The sequence below is a fragment of the Miniopterus schreibersii genome (assembly GCF_964146895.1).
Source record: "Miniopterus schreibersii genome assembly, chromosome: 1".
NCBI classification, from domain to species: Eukaryota; Metazoa; Chordata; class Mammalia; order Chiroptera; family Miniopteridae; genus Miniopterus; species Miniopterus schreibersii.
Window position 1 is genome coordinate 30,351,149 of NC_138101.1, and position 23,650 is coordinate 30,374,798.

A 23,650-nucleotide genomic window follows, 5' to 3' on the forward strand; every position below is an offset into this window, starting at 1 on the left:
TGGCGAAGTCACTTGCAGAGAGGGAGGAGGCTGACACTACAGTTGGGGGTTGGAAGAGAGAAAGAAGGATTTGCAACAACACTGATGGGGAGTAGGAAGAGGAGTCATCAAAGGAAGTGTTAAAGAATTGCTGAGCAACATTGAGTCATTGGATTTAGATATTCATAATGAATGCAGGGAACAAGGAGGTGCGGCCTTCTTAAGTGCATATGGTAGTACGAGAGAAGTGGAGAAAAATATACTGTTTATGTAGCTTTATAAACAGGGTGAACTGGTCTACAACAAACAAGAGGAAGATAACTGAAGGGATAGTGTGAGTGTAGGGAAATGGACACTACTTCCAGGCTAGGTTTGAAAAGAAGCTTGGAGAGATCAGATAGACAAAGCAGGAAGGAGAGCAAGGTAAGAAGATTAGAGGCTGAGATGAGATGAAAGAGGGAATATCCGATTTTTGTGAGAAAGACAATTTTTGAGTTGGAGCAAAGATAAAATTTTCACAGATTGAGTGAAATAGAGGAAATACCTCATTTACAAAAGTGTCATTGTGTTATGAAAATTCATTCTAAGTCATTTATTTAAAACATACTTTCTTCATTTTCCCATAGAAATGGTGTTAGAAGTTAATTTCCTAAGCAAGTTCACGTATATGAAATGCTATATTTGCATTAGAAAATAGTGAGATATATATATACACACATGCTATATTCAAAATATAAGATTGAAAAGAGATTTTTAAAAATATTTAACTTAAGCTGATATTTTCAAAAAGATGCTGAATTACATGAGAAGGAGATAAGTGGAAACCTATTTTTTATAGTAGCTTTATTGAGGTAGAATTCATATACTATAAAATTCACCCTTTTCAAGTGTATAATTCAGTGTTTTTAGTATATTCACAGGGTTATACAGCTGTCACTACTATAATTCAAGGACATTTTCATCACGCACAAAAGAAACCCCATACCCATTAGCAATTACCCCCCCCCATTCCTCTTTCACCCCAGCCCCTGGCAACCACAAATCATTCTGTTGCTATGGATTTGTCTACTCTGGACATTTTATATAAGTAGAATCATAAAATATGCAGTCCTTGGTATCCCTCTTCTTTCACTTAGCATGTTTTCAGGACTTATCAATGTTTTAGCATCTATCCGTACTTTGTTCCTTTTTTTGGTTGTGTAATATTCCACTGTATGGATTACACGTCAGTTTGTTGTATCAGTTCATGGATATTAGAGTTGTTTCCACTTTTTGGCTATTGTGAATAATACTGCTATGAACATTCATGTACAAGTTTTTGTCTGGACATAAGTTTTCAGTTCTCTTGAGTATATACCTAAGAGTGGAATTGCTGGATCACATGTTAACTCCATATTTAACATTTTGAGGAATCACCACACTGTTTTCCAAAGTGGCTGCACCATTTTACAATCACTAGTATGAGAGTTCCTTTTTCTGCACATCTTTACCAACACTTGGCTTTTTACTTTTACCCATTCTAGTGGGTGTAAAGTGATAGGTATCTCATTGTGGTTTCAGTTTACATTTCCCTAATGTTAGTGATGTAGAGACATCTTTTCATGTGCTTATAATCCTTTGCTCAGTTCTTAATTGGGCTGTTTGTCTTTTTACTGTTGAGTTGTAACTGAGTGGTAAGAGGTCTTTATACAAGAAATTTATATTTAGAGATTGAGCATGTGTTTTAAAATTTTTTTCTCAACTCTTTTTTTTTTTTGTATTATAATCTTTGGTGAGCACTTCCAAAGACTTTATAGTTTGCTAACTGCTTCTCTAATTTCTTTTCCAACTATACAGCTTTTTATTTTTATGATGTAGTTGTATTAATGCATTAAATCAATCTTCCTATGCTTATTAGCCATAGATAAGGTCATTGTAAATCATAAACAGAACAATGTAAGAGAATGATTTTGAGACTGAGCTTAATATCTATATTCCGATTTTTTTCAGCTGAGTAAAGATGACAGCAATCAAACATGCGTTACAAAGAGACATTTTTACACCAAATGATGAACGCCTGCTGAGTATTGTCAATGTCTGCAAAGCAGGAAAAAAGAAAAAGAACTGTTTTTTATGTGCCACAGGTGGGTATTTAGTAAGAAAAAGTCTTGTTTGCCATTCTTTTATTCCCACGGGGACTTTTCTTCTGTATTCTAAATATTCTCATCATCTCTCTAACTGGAAAAACTGTTGGACCAACAAATTTATTTAAAACATTTTTTTAATTAAGTATTGTGTAGGTACAAAAGAATTCCTATAACATACGGTATGAAGACTAACTATACCGTGATACTTGGGTTTTGACAGACTGCTGACATTTTCAGTCTGGTGGGTTCGAAATAAGATTTCATTGTGGTTTTAAATTGTATTTCCTTAATAATGAGATTGAGCCTCTTTTTACAAATTTATCAGCCATTTAGTTTCCTTGCCTAAGAAATATACCTGCTGGTTAGAGTGTTGTCTGAATATGACAAGGTTGTGGGTTCAATTGCCAGTTGGGGCATTTACAAGAATCAACCAATGAATGCATAAATACGCTTCTTTGTGATCTGTGTCTCCTTCTTGGTGAGGTGTCTGTTAAGGTCTTTGACCCATTTTTTAATCAGATTTTTTTCTTGTTGAGTTTTAAGAGTTTTACTTCTCAAGTACTCTACCTCTGACCCTCTAGTATGATTTAGAATCTTTCATTAGTATTCTGAGCATTCCTCAGTCATAGCATTTGTTATGAAATATTATTCCTTTAGCATTGGGTATAGGCACCTGATAGCTATATTTTAATGAGTGAGCGAATGAAAGAAAAATGAGTAAGTGAATGATATTTCTATTGAAAGTGTGTATTTTATTCAACAGTGACAACTGAACGGCCTGTGCAAGTGAAGGTGGTCAAAGTCAAGAAATCTGATAAAGGAGATTTCTACAAAAGGCAAATTGCGTGGGCTCTTCGAGACCTTGCTGTGGTAGATGCCAAAGATGCTATTAAAGTATGATTTTTTTAGGGTGTTTTTTTTTAACCTGTATTCAAAAAGTGTCTTTCATTTTATAGTGTAGTATTATGTCTTTTAAAATGATCTAATCTTGTTATTTTGTAATCCACTGGTCCATCAACTAACCAAGAATTAGTCTAAACTGTATCACTCAAGCTTTCATTCTCCCACTCCCCACTCTTAGGCTACTGAAAATAGGTACATATGTATGTTTCATTGTTTTTGTTTTTTTTGAGCTACAGTTATGTTTGTGCACAAGACATAAACTAGAGCAAAATAACCTTGACTCTATGCATTTCAGTATTTAAGTCAGGTATACCTAGTATGAAATCCATAAGTTAGTACAGATTTTTAAGTGGTGTATTGTTTGAGTAGTTTTTAAAAAATCATTGTTCCCGTAAAACCTAGTTCAGAAACCACATATAATATAGCAAAGTGCGTCTTTCTTAGTCCTCATGAATTAATATAGAATTGCTAGCTGAGGCAGCCAAGCTGACCTTGTTTTGTTATTGTTAATCCTTACCTGAGGATATTTTTCCCATTGATTTTTAGAGAAAGTGGAAGAGAGGGAGGAGGAAAGAGAGAGAGAGGGAGAGAGAGGAAACATAGATGTGAGACACACACATAGATCGGTTGCCTCCTGAACGGGCCAGGGATCAAACCTGCAACCCAGGTACGTGCCCTTGGCCAGGAATCAAACCCAAGACCCTTTAGTTCACGACTAGCACTCTAACCAGTGAGCAAAACCAACCAGGGCCCAAGCTGCCCTTTTGAGGCCATGGTCTGATGTTTGTGGCTCAAGTAAAGGAAATGAGAGAGAGTTAAACACCTTATTTTAAGGAACTTAAAGAGTAAGATATAGGAATACAAATCTTACACTTGTCATTTAAGCCATATTCAAACTCCAAGAAAGGTGAATGAGATCACAACCATGTTAAAGGGCCACCTTTATTCCTGACAATTCGAGGTTTTCCACAGCATTGCCTTTTTCAAAGAAATCAAGTAGAGCTCCTCTGAGTAAGTGCTGCCCCCTCCTCATCTCCCTCCGCAGCCCAGAGGCACCTCCAGAGCGCCAGGGCATGCATAGTACACATCTGCTCATGCTGTTGATGGGGCTAATAGCAAGGCTCATGTCATTACAGGTGCCCTTTGATTTAACTCCTCATGTCTTATACATTTATTAAGAAGGCACAAAGAAGTAAAAACTACCTTTGTAGAGCAATTTGATAACATAAAATTCTGGTTTTACTCTTACCCTGGTATAAACTTGTGAGGAACTAAAAACTAGACAAAATGACAGGCAGTTGAGTCAGGTGCAAAATAATTTTTTAGTGAAGCAAAAACAACTTTAGAAGAGCCCTGTGTATCTGGAGAATTCAGGTTTCTTTCAAATATACAGAATGCCTTTTCTTTAAGTATTTTTGGCAAACTAGGCCTTTGCTTTTATCCCTAAGGAGCACCCAGTTTTTAGAAAAATGTGGAAACAGGGTTTGGCAGGTGTGATTTTAAAGATACTTTACTAAATTATTTAACAAATAATTTCTGTTACCATGGGGAAGGATCAAGCGTAGAGGCTTTTTTGGTAGGTTTCTGTTTAAGAGAAAACACTTTAAGGGCTTTTTAGAAACATAGCTTTATTTAGAAGCCCTTTTTCCTTCAATAGTTTTGTACTTCGTAACCCTGTTGACTTGAATAATTTGCTAACTTGGCTGAATGCTTATTGGAATGCTTTCTCATGGATGACGCCTCATTGCTGACTTGCTTAATGGATTTTTTCTTTTCATTTTATGTAGGCACCTTGATGTGTATATGCTATATATGGATATAAAACATAAAATTTTTATACATAGCCTAACATTAGCCATTTAGTATCACACATTGATTTGTGTGAGTGTTGCCACTGGAGCACTCAGCTTGTTTTATGGCATTATGGGAAATATTCCCAGGGAAGAGACCATTTCCCATCAAGTTTCATATTAGTTGCCAATACTCTTAGATTTTTTTATAAGTAATAATGCAACTATCTATTCATTGTAAGTGTAGGTTTTTAATCTTTCAATGCTCAATTCTGCTTATTGATATATAAATTAAACAAATTAGTAGTTCCATGCTACCGTAATATGATTGTGCCACGTACTGGTAAAGTTCTGATCCTGAAATTATCCCAAGTCTTCACAGTATAAGTCTGATATAACTTCCCTTGCTTTTAAGGTCTTTATTTACATTTTGTTCCCCCTAAATAACACTTTAAATTAATTAAATATATTATTAGCCTTCTGTAGAATATTGAGAATGTTTGAGCCTAGATTTTAATTCTTTGATGTGAAGAAAAGTATATGTCCATCTGTGTTCACTTTTTATATTTATGTACTAGTCAAGTTCTACATTCAGGGGACAATTAGCCTGGCATGAAATTATTGCTATAGTGTGGCTCAAGAGACATGTAGAGAGCATAGTGCAATTCCTTCACATCAGTCTAGCTGCTTTTCAACTTTTGAGACACCTTTAATCATTCTATATTTTCAGAATTGAAAACAGTTAGGGGCAGTCTCTGCCTTTTACCAGATTTGTTCTTGAAAACCGCACCAGGATATAGAGTGTATTTTTTTCTCATATGGTATAATTAGAAGATATATTCTTTATCAGGAATTAGTGTCAAGTCACAGTTATAAATAATAGTACATCAAAGAAGAGGTATAACTCTAAAACCCCATAAGCAATTTAAAAAGAAAAATTAGTTCCACATCAAAACTAGAGGCCATTGTCATTTACAGATTAGGAAGCGGAGACACAAAGCCTTTACTTTTTAGTCATAGTCTCTGGGGGGATAGGAAGAAAATTACCAAAACTATGTTGTTTTTTATCTTGCTTCTTTTGGGAGGTAAACAACATTTTTGCTCTAAATTGAATTTTCTGAGCCATTCTCTGCAAGTCACTTAGCTGATTTTTAATGGTGATTTCTTTTTCAAGAACAGCTTCAATTTCTTTTTGTTTTATTGAAATGCAGATTTTACAATAATGAAAATGGGATATGATCAAAACAATACCTTGTATATTTTTTTTTTCCAGGAAAATCCTGAATTTGATTTACATTTTGAAAAAGTATATAAATGGGTTGCCAGCAGCACTGCTGAGAAGAATGCATTTATTTCATGCATTTGGAAATTGAATCAGCGCTATCTCCGGAAGAAAATTGATTTTGTCAATGTCAGTTCACAGCTTTTGGAAGGTAACAGTTAAATAAAAATGTAGTAAAATAAAATAAAAGTGTATCTATAACAGAATATATCATTTGACATTATTTAAAGTAAATAGAACACAGTTATCTTTTTTGTAAAGGAATTTAAAAATAATTTTATTGCAGAAATGATTATTCATTATAGAAAATGGTACATTAAATAAATAAAAATTGCATAGATACTCGGAGATAACATTTTGTTAGAATTCTTCTAGTCTTTTCTTCATCCAAATTTAAAATACTCTTTCAAATGAAGAAATTTACATTGTTTTCTAACATACTTTTTTGTATAATGTGTCATGAACATTTTCCATGTTATTAAATTCTTATACAACATTATTTTTAATGGCATCATAGTATTCCATCATATGGGTATGCTGTAATTTATTTAATCATTTATTTTTAATTTTTCAATCTTTGCTTATTTTAAAAAACTCTGAGATGAATATCTTTGTAGCTATATTTTTGTGCAGAGAGTAGGTGTAGTGATTAAGTACGCAATCCTGGCGGGAGACTGTCTGGGTTCAAATGCTGGCTTTGTCACTTACTAGCTATGTGACTTGAGTTATTCTATGTTTCAGTTTCCCTTATAGCAGAAATAGAGATAATAAAAGTATTTACCCCATAGGATTGTTGTGAGGATTAAATTACTTAATATCTGAACATGATGAGAGCCATGCCAGATATATAGTAAGTACTCAATAAATATGAGCTATAATTATATTATCAGGATAAAAATCCTTAGACTTGAAGTTAATTAAGATAATTTTGATCAGTTATCTCTTCAGAAATGTTACTAGAGATTATTTTATGTTACAAGACAAAAACTCTGTTGTTAATTATTGAAAATATATGAGATTTTATTCTTTTAAAAACTTCTTTCATCAAGATATAAACATTGTAAGAAAATGGTTCTGTATGCCTTGTAGATGTAATTTCTTTATTTCAAAGCAGTTGAAAGAACAGATTTGTTGCTCCTCTTTATTGAGAAAAAAACTTAGATCTGTCTTAAATTATAAAGAAAACTTAAATTTGGCCTAAGTTGTATATTAACATTTAAAAATAGAAGCTTCTATTCTGTCAGGTGGAAATACCTGAAATTGCCAATATTCAGCCAGTCTGACCTATAAAAATAGCAGTTTCAGATATTTCAAACTATTCCTTTTCTTAGTCACTTGCCTCTGTCTTTTCTTTTTATTGTTTATTATTATTATTATTATTATTATTATTATTATTATTATTGGCCATGGATCTTTCTCTCCTTAAATGTAGTATTCTTTCTTACCAGTTATAATTAGTGAGCCTGATACTAGTTTCAGATTTACTGCTTGGAACTGGCAGAGGCAAGTCACACCTGTCAGGCCCTGTGCTCCTCCCCGCAGTGAGGCTGGCCTTGTGTAGGAGCCCTCAGTGTTGACCTCTCACCAGATCAGACCCCAGTGTCTTGGTGACTGAATATGTTGCAGAAATGACCTTCAAAATATTTATGGTAGTTTTTCATGCCTTAAATAGTGGTTTAAATTTTTTTATTGGCTTTTATTTATTTATTTTAATTACAGGGTTGAATATTCTGTTAAGTGAATTTAAAAGCTTGCTGTCCTCTTTTCAAATATTATGTATTTCCAGATGTTATTTATTGCCTAAAATGTATTTTAAACCAATATATTTTATGAAGTCAACAATATAGGAAAATATATACCCTGTCATTATTTACCTCATTAAGAAATATTACCAAACTCAATGAGAAGAGTATTACTGTTATTGAGAATGAAGTGTCTAGCTTAAAAAAAAAAAAAAGACAATTTTTCAGGGCCTAAAACAAAGGTGTAGATGTTTTCATTGTTATAAATATTAACCCAAATTGAGATAAATTTTAAGAATACTGAGAAGATCTTTTTGGATCTCATTTTGAAAATCACTTTCTGTAAATCAAATAACCATTGCTTTGGTTTAGCGGAGTTCACGGAGTAGCTTTTTTAAAGTTTCCAAACCTGTTTTAATGTTTTACTGGACTTTAAAATCATGGCTAAGTCCCATAAAAAAAAATAGATGTCTCTAAGCTTTGAGTTATGTTAGAAAACAAGTAAATGATCACCATCTCATGTTAAGAGATAATCATTCACGTAAGTAAGACTGTTCATTGTGAATGTTAACAGTGGTGACTTTAGTATTTATTGGTGACAGTTGAATGTTCATGCTAATAATTGGGGCTTCTCAGCAGAATATGACTTGTAAAAGAGGACTTTGTTAGCAGCTGAAGTAGACTGAAGTTTTGGTTTGGCCTTTTCTTTTTCTTTTTTGTAACCAGATTTTTAAAAATCTTTGACTTGAATCCTTAAATACCAGCTTGAACTGGTATCTTGGGTGTTTTATAATTGCTTCAATTTTGTCCTTTCTAACAGTGTTTTATGACTAATCCATTGTGAGGGTGTGTCAGTCCGGGTAAAGGTTTTGGGCCTTGAGTGAAAATAACTAGACTAAATGCATGAGTCACAACTGACCTAAAAATAATCCCCAGGAAGTGGATCTGTTTTCCAGTTTTCTCCTTCAAGGACCAGTCAGTACTATTCCTTAAAAGACTAAGAGAAATTAGAAAGTTAAATGTATTTTTAGTAATTGTCTGAAATGAATTAAAAAAATGAACGCTCGAAATTTAGCTTCTTATGGATCTTTCCACTTTGTAGTTAATTTTGACATTGTCTTTTAAACCTTGATTTAGCATGAAGTTCAAATGAAATATGGGTAGTATTTTAAAATTTTAAGTGTGTATACTTTTCTACCCAGCTAATATTCTTTGCTTACTTTCCTCTGCTTTTTTCATACCTTTTTACTCTCCAGAACTGCCTAAAGTTACAGAAGGTGCGTAACACCTTTTCTTCTTATTCTAGTCTGTATATTTTTATTACTTGCCATTGTTATGTACTATTGGTTGCATATTTTATGAAATTGTGTTCAGGGACAAGTTTATTACTACAAAATCCATACAGTGATAAAATTAATGATACTATTCATTTTTAATTTTCAAAGAACTGTTTCATGGGAGAGAAAATACCTCTGAAGCAGTTATGAACTTTTAAAGTGTTTGTTTATTTTAAATGTCTACTTGTGTAAATAGCTGTACTGAATGTTTTGGGCAGCCCCTGCTCCCTAGTAGCTAATAAGCTGTCACACATGACAGTTTAACATTTCCACAGTGAACTGAAATGGACTCATTCAAAGGATGAGGAGGTTGGTGATGCCTCTCTAATTATATACTGTAATCTGCAATTGCCTGTACCAAGAGTTTTACTCTCTCTTTTTTTTTTTTGGTCTGGGATATTATATAAATCTGCCTAATGATCAATTCTTAAGAGTAAATACTTTGTTACTTTGAAATAGCTCTTTTTTGTTCTAGGATGAATTAACATGTCAAGTCATACTGAATGTAAATATTCATTTTCATAGAAAATAATGAACATTTAAAGCATCCAGAGTTTGTGATTTAAACTGTGTACCATTAAATTTATGAAAATCAGTACCTTTATTTAGAGATTTATTTAGAGGTTAAAAATTATTTTTTTCATTTTGCCTCTTTTAACCTCAAGCTTTATATAAAATCTCATGTGTTAAGTGTATTAAAAAAATTGAACTGAAACATTTATCTAGAAAGCACCCCAGATTTGACCTCTTGGTCCTTTATTAGAAGCTTTGAAGACTCATGTAAGTTTCTGTAATGTCAAGCTCTTTTTACTATAGAGTTGTTGAGAAAACTTCTATGGCTGATCTTCAGAAATTTTATCAATGCGTGTGAATATTTTTAAACAAAGAAATGGAAAATTCAGTTAATATTTTCAGTGTCCAAAATAAATTGTGTATTGTAGCTATATATCATTTCAATGAAAAATTACTGAAAAACACACACGAAACAACCAAACATTACAAAGATGAAAAGAACAAAAATAACAGAAGAAAAATGTTACCTAGGAAAAAAAGGAAAGCAAATTGTTTTCATGTGTCCTAAATTTATAATTGTTGTTTTGTTAGAGCAACAATCACCTCAGGTAGGAAAAGAAGGTTAGGCTTGTTTCATGTGTTTTGTTTCTGTTTTTGTATTTGTTTTTTAGTTTAGTTGTGTTTTGGGAAATTGTGACTAAAGCCTATTTTAACACAAGTCTGTGAACTAGACTGCATGTTTTTTATTATAATAAACATTAACAGATTCCATTTTTTATAAAAATAAGGTTTTTTTATTATATTTTGAATCATTTTTTCCTATTTTCCAGCCACTAAATGTGACGTGTGCTTATAATTGACCTTACCTATAAGTGCCACTTACTGCCCTTCCTACTGTTTTACTATTTTATTTTTAATTTTTACCCTGTTTAAGAATCTGTTCCAAGTGGAGAAAACCAGAGTGTGGCAGGAGGTGATGAAGAAGCAGTGGATGAATACCAGGAGTTAAATGCGCGAGAGGAGCAGGACATTGAAATAATGGTGGAAGGCTGTGAATATGCAATTTCTAATGCTGAGGCCTTTGCAGAGAGGTTGTCCAGAGAGCTGCAGGTGCTAGATGGGGTAAGACTCTTCTATAATCTGTGATTAGTGCTGTGTAGTGGATTGAGAAGACTGGGGATAATCATATTTTACTGCCTCATGGTGTGATTATTGCTCTTTCTCTATAAGTGCGTTACCAGCTGCCATCAGTTCTTGATCAAATGGCAGAACCATTTCTCTTAGGCCAGTGAAGGCAGTTGGCTAAGGTTCTGGATTTTGAGAGATTCTTGATATGAAATGATGGAAATAAAAACTAGCCAACCAGAAACTAATTTGGGAGTTGATTCCCCCAGCCTCTGAAACACCTCAGAATAGTTCAATGCAAAAGAGTAGCATTTTTGTGGTTTGAAAAAACAATAGGTGCAAATTAGAGAGAAATTTGGCTGAAATAGGTGAATCATTTACCAAAAGGGAGCAGAATAAGCGTGGTGAAAACAGGAGAGTCAGGAGGAAAGGATGTTTGAAATGTTTTGGGATAGATTCTTTAATTTGTATGCATAGTTTGTGAGTCAACATCTAAAATGCACATCTTTTAGAATGGAGAGAGCTAAAAGGAGCAGTGCTGATGTGAAAAAATCTAATATGAACAGTTGGGTTTTTTTGTTTTATTTAGATAAGGTAAGCTTTTAAGAAAAACCCTCAGAGAATGAGGAATATTTTAAGGGTTGAAGAATTTTGGTATTTTATACTTGAAAGGTAGAGGAGTTATGAAGTTGAACTCAGGTCCAGAGATTACATGAATAGTCCAAGCTGCCAAGTTTACAAAACTCACTGGAAGTAAAGGCCTAGAAGAGACTTCAAGATGTTAAAGTGGGAATTGTCCTGGACAAATTTAAGCCCCAGCTGTGCTACTTAAGAGGTATCAATGGTTCTGAGCCCTTCTGACCTTTTTATTGTTGGGCTGTACTTATAGTTGAGTTGTTATGAATACTGTATAAAATAACACATATGAAATTACAGCATCAGGTGTACAATATATTCTTGTAATTCTTTGTCCAGGTTTTTTCCTCATAACATGTTACCTGCCTTCTTAATGTGACTTAGTGGTTTATATTTTCCAATTAATATTGCAGATATGTTCCAAGTCATATTGCTTTGCAGTTTAATTTTGGATTTGGGAACTTCTGTGTTTCAGGGAATTGAAAATTGGTAATCAGGAACGTTTAGAAAACAGTGGTAAGGGGATGGTGGTTTGTTACCGCTTTGCCTAGAGAAAAACATAGTGCAAGCAACAGAAAAAGGAGCGAAGACCCTAGGAGGAGCTGTCTTACACACACCCTCTTCCATCCCATTAGCACACACTGTGTTGGAGTGTCAGGCGGTTCCATCATCGCCAGTGCTCTCCACTAAGGCACTGCATAGATGATTATGCTTTGCTTTAGGGCTTCACGTAACTGTTAAGTATGGAAAATTCCTAGAGCTGGTAGAATTAGAAAAAATGTTGGAGATGACCTAGTCTAATGCCCCTTAATTTATAGAAATGAGAATATACCATTACTGATGACACGTAGTGAGGCAGAACTGTACTTGTGCAGTCTGTGGAAATAGGAAATACTGAGGCCTTGTCCTTAACCTCAATATAGAGGTAAGTATACCTTCTTGAAATGCTTTGTAAAAAGTGGAATGTAAACATCAAGTGATAAGCCAAAGTAGATTTGTAGATGTACATGTCAATCTTTGTTACTCTGCTGTCAAAGAGATTTGGCTGTATTTCATCTTTATATTTCTTTTACACATTTAAATAATATGCAGTGTTACTTTTGTTTTTAACTTTGCAGGCTAACATTCAGTCAATCATGGCCTCTGAAAAGCAAGTGAACATCCTGATGAAGCTGTTAGATGAGGCTCTAAAGGAGGTGGATCAGATTGAATTTAAACTCAGCAGTTATGAGGAAATGCTCCAAAGTGTAAAAGAACAAATGGATCAGATATCTGAAAGCAACCACCTAATTCATCTTAGCAACACTAATAATGTAAAACTCCTGTCTGAGATAGAATTCCTTGTGGTAAGTGTGGTTATAAATTACCAACAGCAATAAAAAATCTAATCTAATGTGAAACCCATTTGTAAACGTTTTCTAATTTCCTTATGCAAGCAAGATTTAAAATAATTACAAAGACCTAGTGATAGGATTGAATAGCCACTTACCTGTGAATTTCCCAAAATTATATGTGCAAATGTTATATTTACATATATTCCAGAACCACATGGACTTGGCCAAAGGTCATATAAAGGCCCTTCAGGAAGGAGATCTTGCTTCTTCTAGAGGCATTGAGGCCTGCACCAATGCCGCCGATGCCCTTCTGCAGTGCATGAATGTAGCTCTTCGACCAGGTGTGTTCATTGGAGATAATAAAATGTGACCAAGAACCTGAGATTAGTCTGTAATTTAGCAAAATGCTTTTGACAAGAAATAGATGGGGCAAGTGGTTTAGGGTTACATTATTAGCTATCCAAACAAGTTTCACTTACTTCCAAACACTAAGAACTTTTTCATTTCGGTTCCTTCTGATTGACTATCAGTGACCCAAGTTAACACCATGATTTTTCTTCAGCACAGTCCACAGAACCTAGAACAAAGTAGATGCTTTGGTTAGACCAGAGAGCAAACAGTTTTGCTAAGGCCAGTGATTCCAAAACTTGACTTTGCTTCAGAGTCACCTGAAAGGCTTGTTAAAATACAGATTGCCAGGCCCCACCCTCTGATTCAGTATGTCTGGGCTGAGGCCTCAAAATCCACATTTCTAATGTTTCTCAGATGATGCTGAGGAAGGACCACTCTTTGAGAACTACCATGCTATACTATTTTCCCCCTTACCATTCTTTTATAAAAGCAAACAAATCAGTAAAAGCAGGTTCTTCAAAACTGAAATATGGATACTGTTAAATATACTCATGAAACATGGGAGGATCTTTTTTACCCATTAAAGCAAACAAGAAACATTTTGATTTCAGGCCATGACATGCTCCTGGCAGTCAAACAACAGCAGCAGCGCTTCAGTGATTTGCGAGAGCATTTTGCCCGGAGGCTGGCCAGTCACCTCAACAATGTTTTTGTTCAACAGGTAATTTTATTTTATTATTGATACTGGTATGTTCCTGTAGCTTGTTTATATATTACCTTAAGCTTAAATTCCCACCAAAAAAATTAATTTATATCATTGGGATCATAGCATATTCTTCACACATTTATTTGATTTTAAGATTTGTAATTATGTGCATATTTGCTCATAGGTGTATTTTGGGCCTCAACTACCTCCATAGGTAGACAGTTGGTTCCTTTCAGCTAAACGTCTCTGTTTCTAGAAATCACATAAAAAACTATGCTTTCTTACTGTGTATACCATTAAGATAGTCTTATTTATAAAAATAAGTCCAAACTTGTTATATGTTTATTGTTTGGCCTGTTTTATTTTTCAGTATTTTGAGGTGAGAACCAGGACTTGATTCAATGTATGAAACGTTTCATTGGCTCTGTGTCCTTTATACATGAGAAAAATGACTGCAGTGCAATTGTAAATCTCAGTTGATTTCATCGTACATAAACCATTTGTCTACATTTTTATATGGAAGGGGATGTTATAATTAAGGTTGTGGCAATAATATTAAGAGTACCTTACAGAGATTACAATAGAAGGCATTTTAATATCTGGTACAGTAAATTAGGTTTCTTATGTTCTTCCTCTCTTTTATTAGGGTTATTGGGTACGCAAAAATTGTGGGAAAGCTTGTTCATAAAGAAATGCTGTCTGAAACATTGGATTCTTATTTTGTTTTCAATTGTATTTACTCTATTTTATTTCTGATTAGTTTACTCAGGCCCTCCTTCAACTCTATAACAGGTCCTACTTTCTTTCGGTGCCTGTGAGTACATCAAATTTGGCTCAAGCTTCTCTGATTTTTTTTTTCCCCATAAAGTTTGCTAAACTTAACAGCAGCAGAATCTTTATAGATTTTAACTTGCTGATTTAAGCTACTTGGTAACCTTATTTGTCGCCGTTTTTTAATGTCCGTAACGAAAGTTTATTTTGGCCAAAAAGGCATTTAATCTCATTCTGCTTGCCTTTCTTCCTGTCATTCTTTTACTCACTCCTTCATTTACTTAGAGATCATTTGCCATTTGATTCATACCAGACATTTATTTGGGATAAACGAGCAGCTGATCCTGCCCTCAAGTAGCTCACAGTCTAAGGAAGGGAGATAGATACTCAGGAAGAGTAAATGTTATGATAGTGGTGTATGGGAGCATAAAAGATGACCTAACTAATAAGCATGCAAGGGGAAAATTAGCAAAGACTCTCTTAACATTTCACTTAACTTGAAAAGTGTCAAGAAAAAAAGTAACTAGAAGTCACATAGGAAATACTAATTCACATTGTTCTTATAGAATGATTTCAATAATATCTTTATCTACACAATTCCTTGGTTTTAAAAAATGACACTTGACAGTGATGTTATCCACATTTGTCAATGGTATTGAAAATACCAGTCCGTAAACAGTAGTCCTTTCTGCACCCTTAATTGTTTGTTGTAACATTCAGATATTTATGACTCTGCTTCTTTGCCTTATAAACTAATGGCTTGTTTAAAATGAATGCTTCGCAGTTCTGAAAATCTAATATGTATTGTTACGTGTGAATGATGCGTGTTAAAAAACATCATGTTGCAATACCTTGGGATATGCTGAAGGAGGTGGAAGAGGATTCCCAAGTACAGAAAAGAGATTTTCTTTGTTTTGAATTCAGTGCATCAGGTCAACTAGCAAAAGAGTCGGGAAACCTAGATATTTCTATTCCTGGTTGTGGGACAAAATATCTGGGAAAATTTGATTACCTTATTATGGTACATTTCTTTGTCAAATTTTCATTGTATGCCTGTTATGTACTCACTCTCATCCATATGTAAGTATAAGAAGTAGCTCCCATCCTCAAGATGCTTGTAAGATTAATGTACTTAAAGCTCTACAGCAATGTGTATATTAAATTGTTTATGTATAACTATGTACCATAGTATGCATATATATAAGTGCTAATGAAGTTTAGTTAAAAGTGAGTTTATTGAGTATCTGAGTAGTTGATGCGGCATCACAGACTTGAAAAGAGTCAATGCAGTGCAGTGTATAGCAAATGTATAGATGTTGTAACATTTATAAGTACTATAACTACCGTACAGAAGAATCCAGTGTAAATAACCTACTGATCAAAATATAACAGTAATTTAAGAGCATTGATTCCCAGTCTTTAAAATTCACACATCAGTAATTAAAAGAAGTAAAATTTGGAGACTACGTCACCACTTATTTATTTTACCAAGCAAAAACCTTAAAAAAGAAATACTGCCATCTACTTTTGCATAAAGAATATGTCCTTTTAAATTCTTTTGGTTGTTTTTTGAAAAATTTGTCTTGTCCTCGTCAGTGTGTCTCAGTGGTTAGATCATTGGCACCAAAGGGTCAAGGGTTTGATTCCGGTCAAGGGCACGTACCTGGGTTGCAGGTTTGATTCTGGCCCCAACTGGGGCACTTCCAGGAGGCAACTAATCGATGTGTCCCCCCCCCCCCCCCCCCCCGCACACTAAGAGTCAATGGAAAAAATATCCTTGGGTGAGGATTAAAAAAAAATTGTCCTGAAAGGATAACTGCTCTCTGCTGTCCCTTCCCCCTGTGGTCCTGCAGAGACCTCATGATTCTGTTCTTTGCTTTTAGCATCATGATGAGACTGATTATGCGCTGAACTAAAAAGGACTTTCAGGAAAAAACTGAAGTTGCAGTGTTTTTTGCTATATGCTTAAGTTTGGAATTTTTCTTTCAACATGTATTTATAGAAACATTGTATAATAAAATAAAACCCGTGTAACAGACCACCAGTGTTCAGTTCATGTCACAAAAATTGTTTCCTTAAGCACATTTCACATAGGTTGTTGATCTGTGGTTAAAAGCTTAGAAAAATTCATTATTATTTAAGATGAGTTTTCATGATGTTTGTTGGAACTTTGCTCAGATTTTCTTTTTTCTTTAAGAAAATAAAAATAAACATGACATGCAATAGATAGAAAGAATTCCCAAATCTTGAAAATATATTTAACATTTCACATGGGCACATTGTTCCTGTTGGACAGTCAGTGTAGCAGTGTGTTTGAGTGTGGACACTGGAGCCAGACTTCCTGGATTTGAAATCCTGACTCTTCTCTGTGACCTCCTCCCTGGGTGATCTTGGGCAAGTTCATTATCCTCCTTGTCCCACCTTAGTTGCTTTATCTGAATGATGAGGTTAATAAAAATACCTACCTCAAAGGGTAGTAATGAGGGTTAATGTTGCTATATGTTTTAAGACAGTGCTTTGGTATAGCAAAGTGTTCAATATTAGCTAATTTTATGTTAATTCTAGTAATATATACATTAACGAAAATTTGTAATTCACTAAGTTTTTAGAAAATATATTAGTCTTAGATTAATTTGAAATTTGGATAAAACCTAATATATTATTTTTAAATTATGGTCATAGTATTTGCTATTTTTTTTAAATGACTTAGAAAAGTACTGCAAGAGGCCTAGCCGGGCTTGGCTCAGCGGTTGAGCATCGACCTAGGATCCAGGTGATCAGGGTTTGATTCCCTGTTAGGTCACATGCCCGGGTTGTGGGCTGCAGCCGATCAATGACTCTCTCATCATTGATGTTTCTATCTCTCTCTCTCCCTCTCCTTTCCTCTATCTGAAATAAATAAAGATATATTTAAAAAAAAAAAAAAAGTACTGCAAGATTATTGTGAAGATTGTATTTTTATATATATAGTACTGAGCATGATAGTAGGCATTCGATAACTTGTTACTATTTTATTTTTACTAATAAGAAACTTTAAACAATGTCTTAATTTTAAAAATATATGAAGAATAAAATTTAAAAATATACGAAGGATAAAATTTTTTGCACATTAGAGTTCTAGATATAGTTATCAGTATTATTGATTAATTAAACAATTTAAGTATTTAATTTTTCTATTTTCTAAAGTTATTTTGGAACTTTTTTCTCTAAAATTAAATCTTTTTGTTTATACTAATAATATTTAATCTATCTGAATAGTAATGGTTTGAAGGTAATGATGTTCTTCATATTAGAAGTGAATTTTTCAGGTGATAGTGATCTTAAAAGTTTGTTTGTAAAAGAAAGCTTTGAATAATAATATATGTTAAAGAGTTTTGTAAACTGTAAAATCCTCTACAAATGTTAATAATGAATTTTCCCATTATCAGGAGAAGGTTTTTAACTGAAGAGCTTTTCTGACACTAAATTAAGTAATGTAACTTATCACGTAATGATCTGTGTAAACAATTGTGGAAGTAAACAATAATTTTGAGTCTTGCATCATCTAGAAAAATTAATGGGAAATTGTATTGGATAATAAAAAGATCTAATATTGTTATTAATAATGGCAAACTATTTGGAAAACATTTATAAGCTATAACAAGTCTCAAATATTCTTCCCCTTTCATCAATGTAACTAATTAAGACACAATTTGGAGACGTTATTTAGACCTAAAACTATTATATCTACCTGTGTTTAGTATCTAATACCTGTGATTTAATAGAATCCCAATCATCCTTCTCATGTGGCCATGAAAAAACATTTCTGGCCCGGCCGGGCGTGGCTCAGCAGTTGAGCGTCGACCTAGGATCCAGGCGATCAGGGTTTGATTCCTGGTCAGGGCACATGCCTGGGTTGCGGGCTCGATCCCCAGTTGGGGGCGTGCAGGAGACAGCCAATCAGTGACTCTCTCATCATTGATGTTTCTCTCTCTCTCTCTCCCTCTCCTTTCCTCTCTCTGAAATCAATAAAGATATATTTAAAAAAAAAAAAGAAAAAACATTTCTGAAATGTGATGCTTGGAATGACCTTTGGCAACTATAATTAGAAGTATGGTATAGCCCAGTGGTAATATCTGCATGTTTTATTTAATATTTTTAATTTTATTCTTATTCATTGTTAGTCTTTATTTCACAGAAAAGATGTAGGTGCCCAGGCATTCCAAATATATAGAATAGTTCCATTTTCCAACACTGTAGCTCTTAGTGCTGGATGATTCTTTGGAGGATGTGATTGTTTTATATTCACTCAGCTATCCAGCAAAGAATGTTCACACAGGTCTGTGCTCCCTTATCCAAACCTCTGGTGTCAGCTGTGTTTTTAGGATTTTTCAGGTTTTAGAAAAATAATACAGTGTATATACTGTATATTATATAACCACTACAGCAGGAGGCTAGAGTAGGGCCTTGTAATCAAACACATAATGTTTCTACAGCAAAAAATAGAAATTGCCACTTTAAACATGTTCTGGAGCAATAAGAAATTATGTTGAAAAAGATGTGTCTAATACTTCCATCTTTCTTACTCTAAGGGTACTTTTCAATTACTAGAGAACTCTGTATTTCCGTAGGCCAGGAATTTTTCTTTCTTGGATACTCTGCATTTAAAAGAAATTGTCTTTAAAAATCCATAAGCACTACATTCTTATTTCGTGTATATAATAAACATATAAATTAGAAGAAAGAAATCTCTTAAATTGAAAGAATTTAAATTCTTTAAATTCTTTTATAAGTTAATGTATGTCAGCTAGTACAGTATACATTGGTTACCTTTAGGGAACTATACCAGGAAATGAGTTAACCAGCCTCAAAATTCCAACAGTCTATGTCATTTTAGTACAGTTTTCACAAAATGCTAACAAATAATTTCTGACTATCTAAGCAAATTAGATTGAGTCAGAATCATGTCAAATAAATCTTTCCCTTTTTGCCCTTATTCTGGAGAACTTATGTTTTCAAGAGGAACCTACTACTTTTATCTTCCAAATCCTCATCTCTCAGACAGTGGCTTTGAGTTCCATGACAAATATTGACCAAATAGCAGAGAAGGAGAGCTAGATTGTTTCAAGAGAGAGCTCCGAAGATTTTTATTGTTTATTTTTAGATACCAGTAACTAGGAGGCAGTTGCAACTTTTGAGTCTGGTTAAAATGATTTTGTTTGACATGTTTTTAAAAGAAAATAGAAGTGCAACTCACATGACTAAGATTCCAATTCTAGTTTTCCTTCTGTGTGACTTGAGCAAATGACTTTACTCTGAGTTTCAATTTGTTCTTCTAGAAAGTAAGGTTATTGGATTAGGTAATCTACCAGGCCTGTATTTTCATTAATGAAAGTCAGGATACATCACCTGTCAAAGTCTGTTTGATAAGTTACTAATTTACTTATATAAAAGTCTTATCAAGGTTTAAAAATAAAGTATAGTTATTTGTTTAACAAATTAATAGAAAAGTTAAAATTATATTATCATTAGGGGTTATTCTATTTCCTATATTTTATCTGCCATTTTAAATATTGTAGACTAATGGATGTAATTTGTTTTAAATTACTTCCATATTTGGTGTGTTTTTAAATACAATTTATATCATTATTTCTTAATAAATTGTAAAATGACATGATATGGGAGAGACAAGCTTGATTAAAACACTCTTTTAGAAGATGAAATGAGTAGTTGATTTCTCAAAGTGCCATTCTTGCATGTTTATGATTATTTTATGGTGGTGGTGTTCAGTTGGTATACACAGGATGATAAAAGAAGAGAAGTAAGTACTCAGTTTTTATTTTTCTTTGTTCTGTTGGCTTTGCTTGGCCACATTTGATCATTGTTTAGAATTTTGAGTTATAACAATGTTTCCTTATACTGTCAATATATTTATTTATTTATTTACTTGCTCACTCTAGGGTCATGATCAGAGTTCAACTCTTGCTCAACACTCTGTTGAACTGACTTTACCCAATCATCATCCATTTCATAGAGACTTGCTCCGATATGCCAAGCTGATGGAGTGGCTGAAGAGTACAGATTACGGAAAATATGAGGGACTAACAAAGGTATGGATTTGAGATCAATTTGACATCACTGAGTATAGAATATAATCTTTTAGAATCAAGAGATTATATATTCAGTTCCCCATTTGAAATACTCTAGTATATTCTTAGCAAAGCAGAAAATAATTGAGTTTCTGAGTGCTCATTAATGAGGGAGAACATTTATTTTATTTTCTTCAATACAGAAGAGCTATATTTTACATTTAAGTATAATATAGTAGTAGTCCATACTGTATGTAGTCTGAGGCATCATCTAGTTTAGTTAAATGCTATAATTATTTCCTGAGTGTCTTTATGTGCAATATAGAAACTAGAGAGTATGAAGATGTGTGAGTGAGGCATTCACACTTTAAGGTTTTATAATCTGCCCTATTAAACACATGCAGAGCACCTCTTTATTAGCAAGCATTTCTGTATGCCAGGCACGTGTGACCTAACAAACAGGTGCCTACTTCTAAAGAGCTTTAAGTCTGACTGGGAAAGACAATTACACTGAAAACAGTCAGCAAAAAATTAAGTTCAGAACTGGAAATGAGTTTAACTATATGACAGTTTAGAGAAGGGAAATCCATGACCTGAAACTATGGGGAAAAACTTCATGGAAGATATTGGACTTGAATTGAGTTTTAAATAATGAGTGGGATTAGATAAGCCAGAGATAAGAGGAAGGGCATTCCAAGAGTGAGGAGCAAGATGTCCAGACAAAACTGGGGAAATGCCCTGTCCCAGGACAATGAGGAGGCAAGCCTGACTGAAGCAGAAATTTCATGTTCTGGAGCGATGAGAAATTATGTTGAAAAGATGGGCCACGAAACCTAATAGCACTCCTCACACACATCAGAAAACACTATTGGAGGAGGAGCTATGAACCTAATGTAATAATTCAAATGAAATGAAATCCTGAACCAGGAAGATGGTGGTAGGCATAGAGAGAATATAAACCAAAAGAGAGACTCCAGAGACAGGAGGGACAGGATGATGCCAAAGTCATTATCCAAAGTCATAGTATTGCTAGGCTTGGAGAGTAGAAGAGCAGTGGTGTATATATATATATATGTATGTATATCCCTAACTGAATGGCAGCCTTTGGGGAAGATAGGAGTCATTCACTCATATTCATTCAGCAGATGAACTGAGCACCTGTTACATACTAAACTAACATTGTTGTAAGTGCTAGAGATGCAGCATTGAAGGAAACAGGCAAACTCTTCCCATCCAAGAGTATATTCTGATGAAGAAAGGCTGACAGAAATGTCAGTTATATAGTATGTTAAAAGGTGCTGCTGAGTGCTCTAGAATAAAATGAAGCAGGCAATGCCAGGACTGGGGGAAGGTTACAATTTCAAATCCATGGTCAGAGAAGGCATCATGAGCTGTGAGGAGCAAGAAGGTGACATTTGAGATGATTTATAAACAAGCACCGGAGAGCAGTGGGAGTTACTGGGGGAAGCTTTCCAGTCACAGCGCAGGTGCCCTAAGGCAGGAGCTTGCCTGTGTGCTTGAGGAGCAGTAAGGGGGCCACTGTGTGGTGGGAGCACAGCAAGCGAGGATCAGGACCTTAGAAGGGCTGGTGGGAGAGGTAAGATGGGGTGGGGCAGGGCAGATTGGAAGGGACTGTGCACCATTGCAAGAATTTGGATTTTACCAGGAGGGATTTGGAGGAAAGGAAGTGTTGATGGACTTTGAGCAGTGGAATGACAGGATCTGACTTAGATTTAATAAATGGCCACTGTAGCAGGAGGCCATGGGTACAGTCCTTTTTTGGGCATTTATCCTGTGACCTTTAGTATTGGAATTGACCTAGCCACTTAGGGAGCTAAAGAATTGCTATCTAATGCAAATATATAAATAGCTATATTTCTATATTACATATAAGAACAGTACAGTTAAAATTTCGAAATACTCTAAGAAACATTTAGAATATTTATCTAAGTTTTTATGAATTTGGAATTTAAAAACAAAAAATCCAAATAACACAAAAGCTATTTTAATAACTAGTAATAATTTAATTATGTGGACAGTATGACCTTAAAAGATGTTCTTGAATTGGAAAGAGTGATGTGTTTTGTCTCTGTAGAGTGAGAATATTGGAATTGTTAATGTAAGGCTCTTCCCCTCCACCCATGTGTTTGTGATGAAAAATTTTCTAACAAAGATTTAGATAGCAAAATCATCTTATTTTTTTGCTAGTTTTGCTAGCAAAAATTTTTCCTAGTTTTTGCCTAGTTTCCTTTTTTCAGAATATTTCATAAGTGAAGATTATTCATTCCCAGGGAATTAATGTTTTTACATGAACCCAATTTATTTTTATATTTACTGAAATAATTATTGTAATTCCTATCCAGTATCATTGGTTCATGGTTCTTAAGAAGTCAAGGGTTAGGTAGAAATTTATGAGAAGTCTGATGGTAAGAGAAAGGCAGATTGTACATTTCTATCAATGTACTGATATCAACATATTTGGCAATAGGCCATTATATATCAGTTTTCATATATTTTCTCTTTAAAGTGCCTTTGTCCATGTAAAGTAAAATCTGGCTCCCTCTTCTAAACTGTGAGCATAAGAAACTGGACATAAACCTGGGTAAAAATATTTTTAAATTAAAATTTTAAAATGCTTTTTAAAAAGAATATGTATCCTGAGGTGTTTACATATATCTTATCTGGCTACTTATTTTAGTTAAGATTATTGTAGTTCTTCAGAATAGGTCTTTTAAGTATTATGCAGCTCTACTGTTGTGTTATATATTTTTTTGTTTTGTTTTCATTCAACAGAATTCTGATTTGGAGATATCTTAAGGAAAAATATTTACATTACTGGAATTCTTTGCCTTTTGAAGTTTTAGGAGGATTAATATTTTGAATAATTAAACATTATTATATCTCCTTAAGAGTTTTGTGCCAACAAGTGCTTTGTCCCCTAGTGAATATTCAAATAAGTAGTCAATAAGGTTTTGCCTAATTGTGTC

General features: G+C 33.9%; 1 protein-coding gene across 4 annotated transcripts in view; it reads left to right on the top strand.

The window, feature by feature from the left end:
* The window catches only part of EXOC1 (exocyst complex component 1), a 50,092-nt gene that overhangs the window by 2,667 nt on the left and 23,775 nt on the right, over nt 1-23,650 (top strand). For all 4 annotated transcript variants that reach the window (XM_081155331.1, XM_081155329.1, XM_081155332.1 and 1 more), the window contains exons 2-9: nt 1,969-2,102; nt 2,869-2,999; nt 6,072-6,231; nt 10,607-10,794; nt 12,552-12,779; nt 12,976-13,108; nt 13,730-13,839; nt 20,535-20,684. In XM_081155331.1, coding sequence (XP_081011457.1) covers nt 1,979-2,102; nt 2,869-2,999; nt 6,072-6,231; nt 10,607-10,794; nt 12,552-12,779; nt 12,976-13,108; nt 13,730-13,839; nt 20,535-20,684 — 1,224 coding nt within the window. In that variant the 5' untranslated portion in view covers nt 1,969-1,978. The remainder of the gene's footprint in view (nt 1-1,968; nt 2,103-2,868; nt 3,000-6,071; nt 6,232-10,606; nt 10,795-12,551; nt 12,780-12,975; nt 13,109-13,729; nt 13,840-20,534; nt 20,685-23,650) is intronic.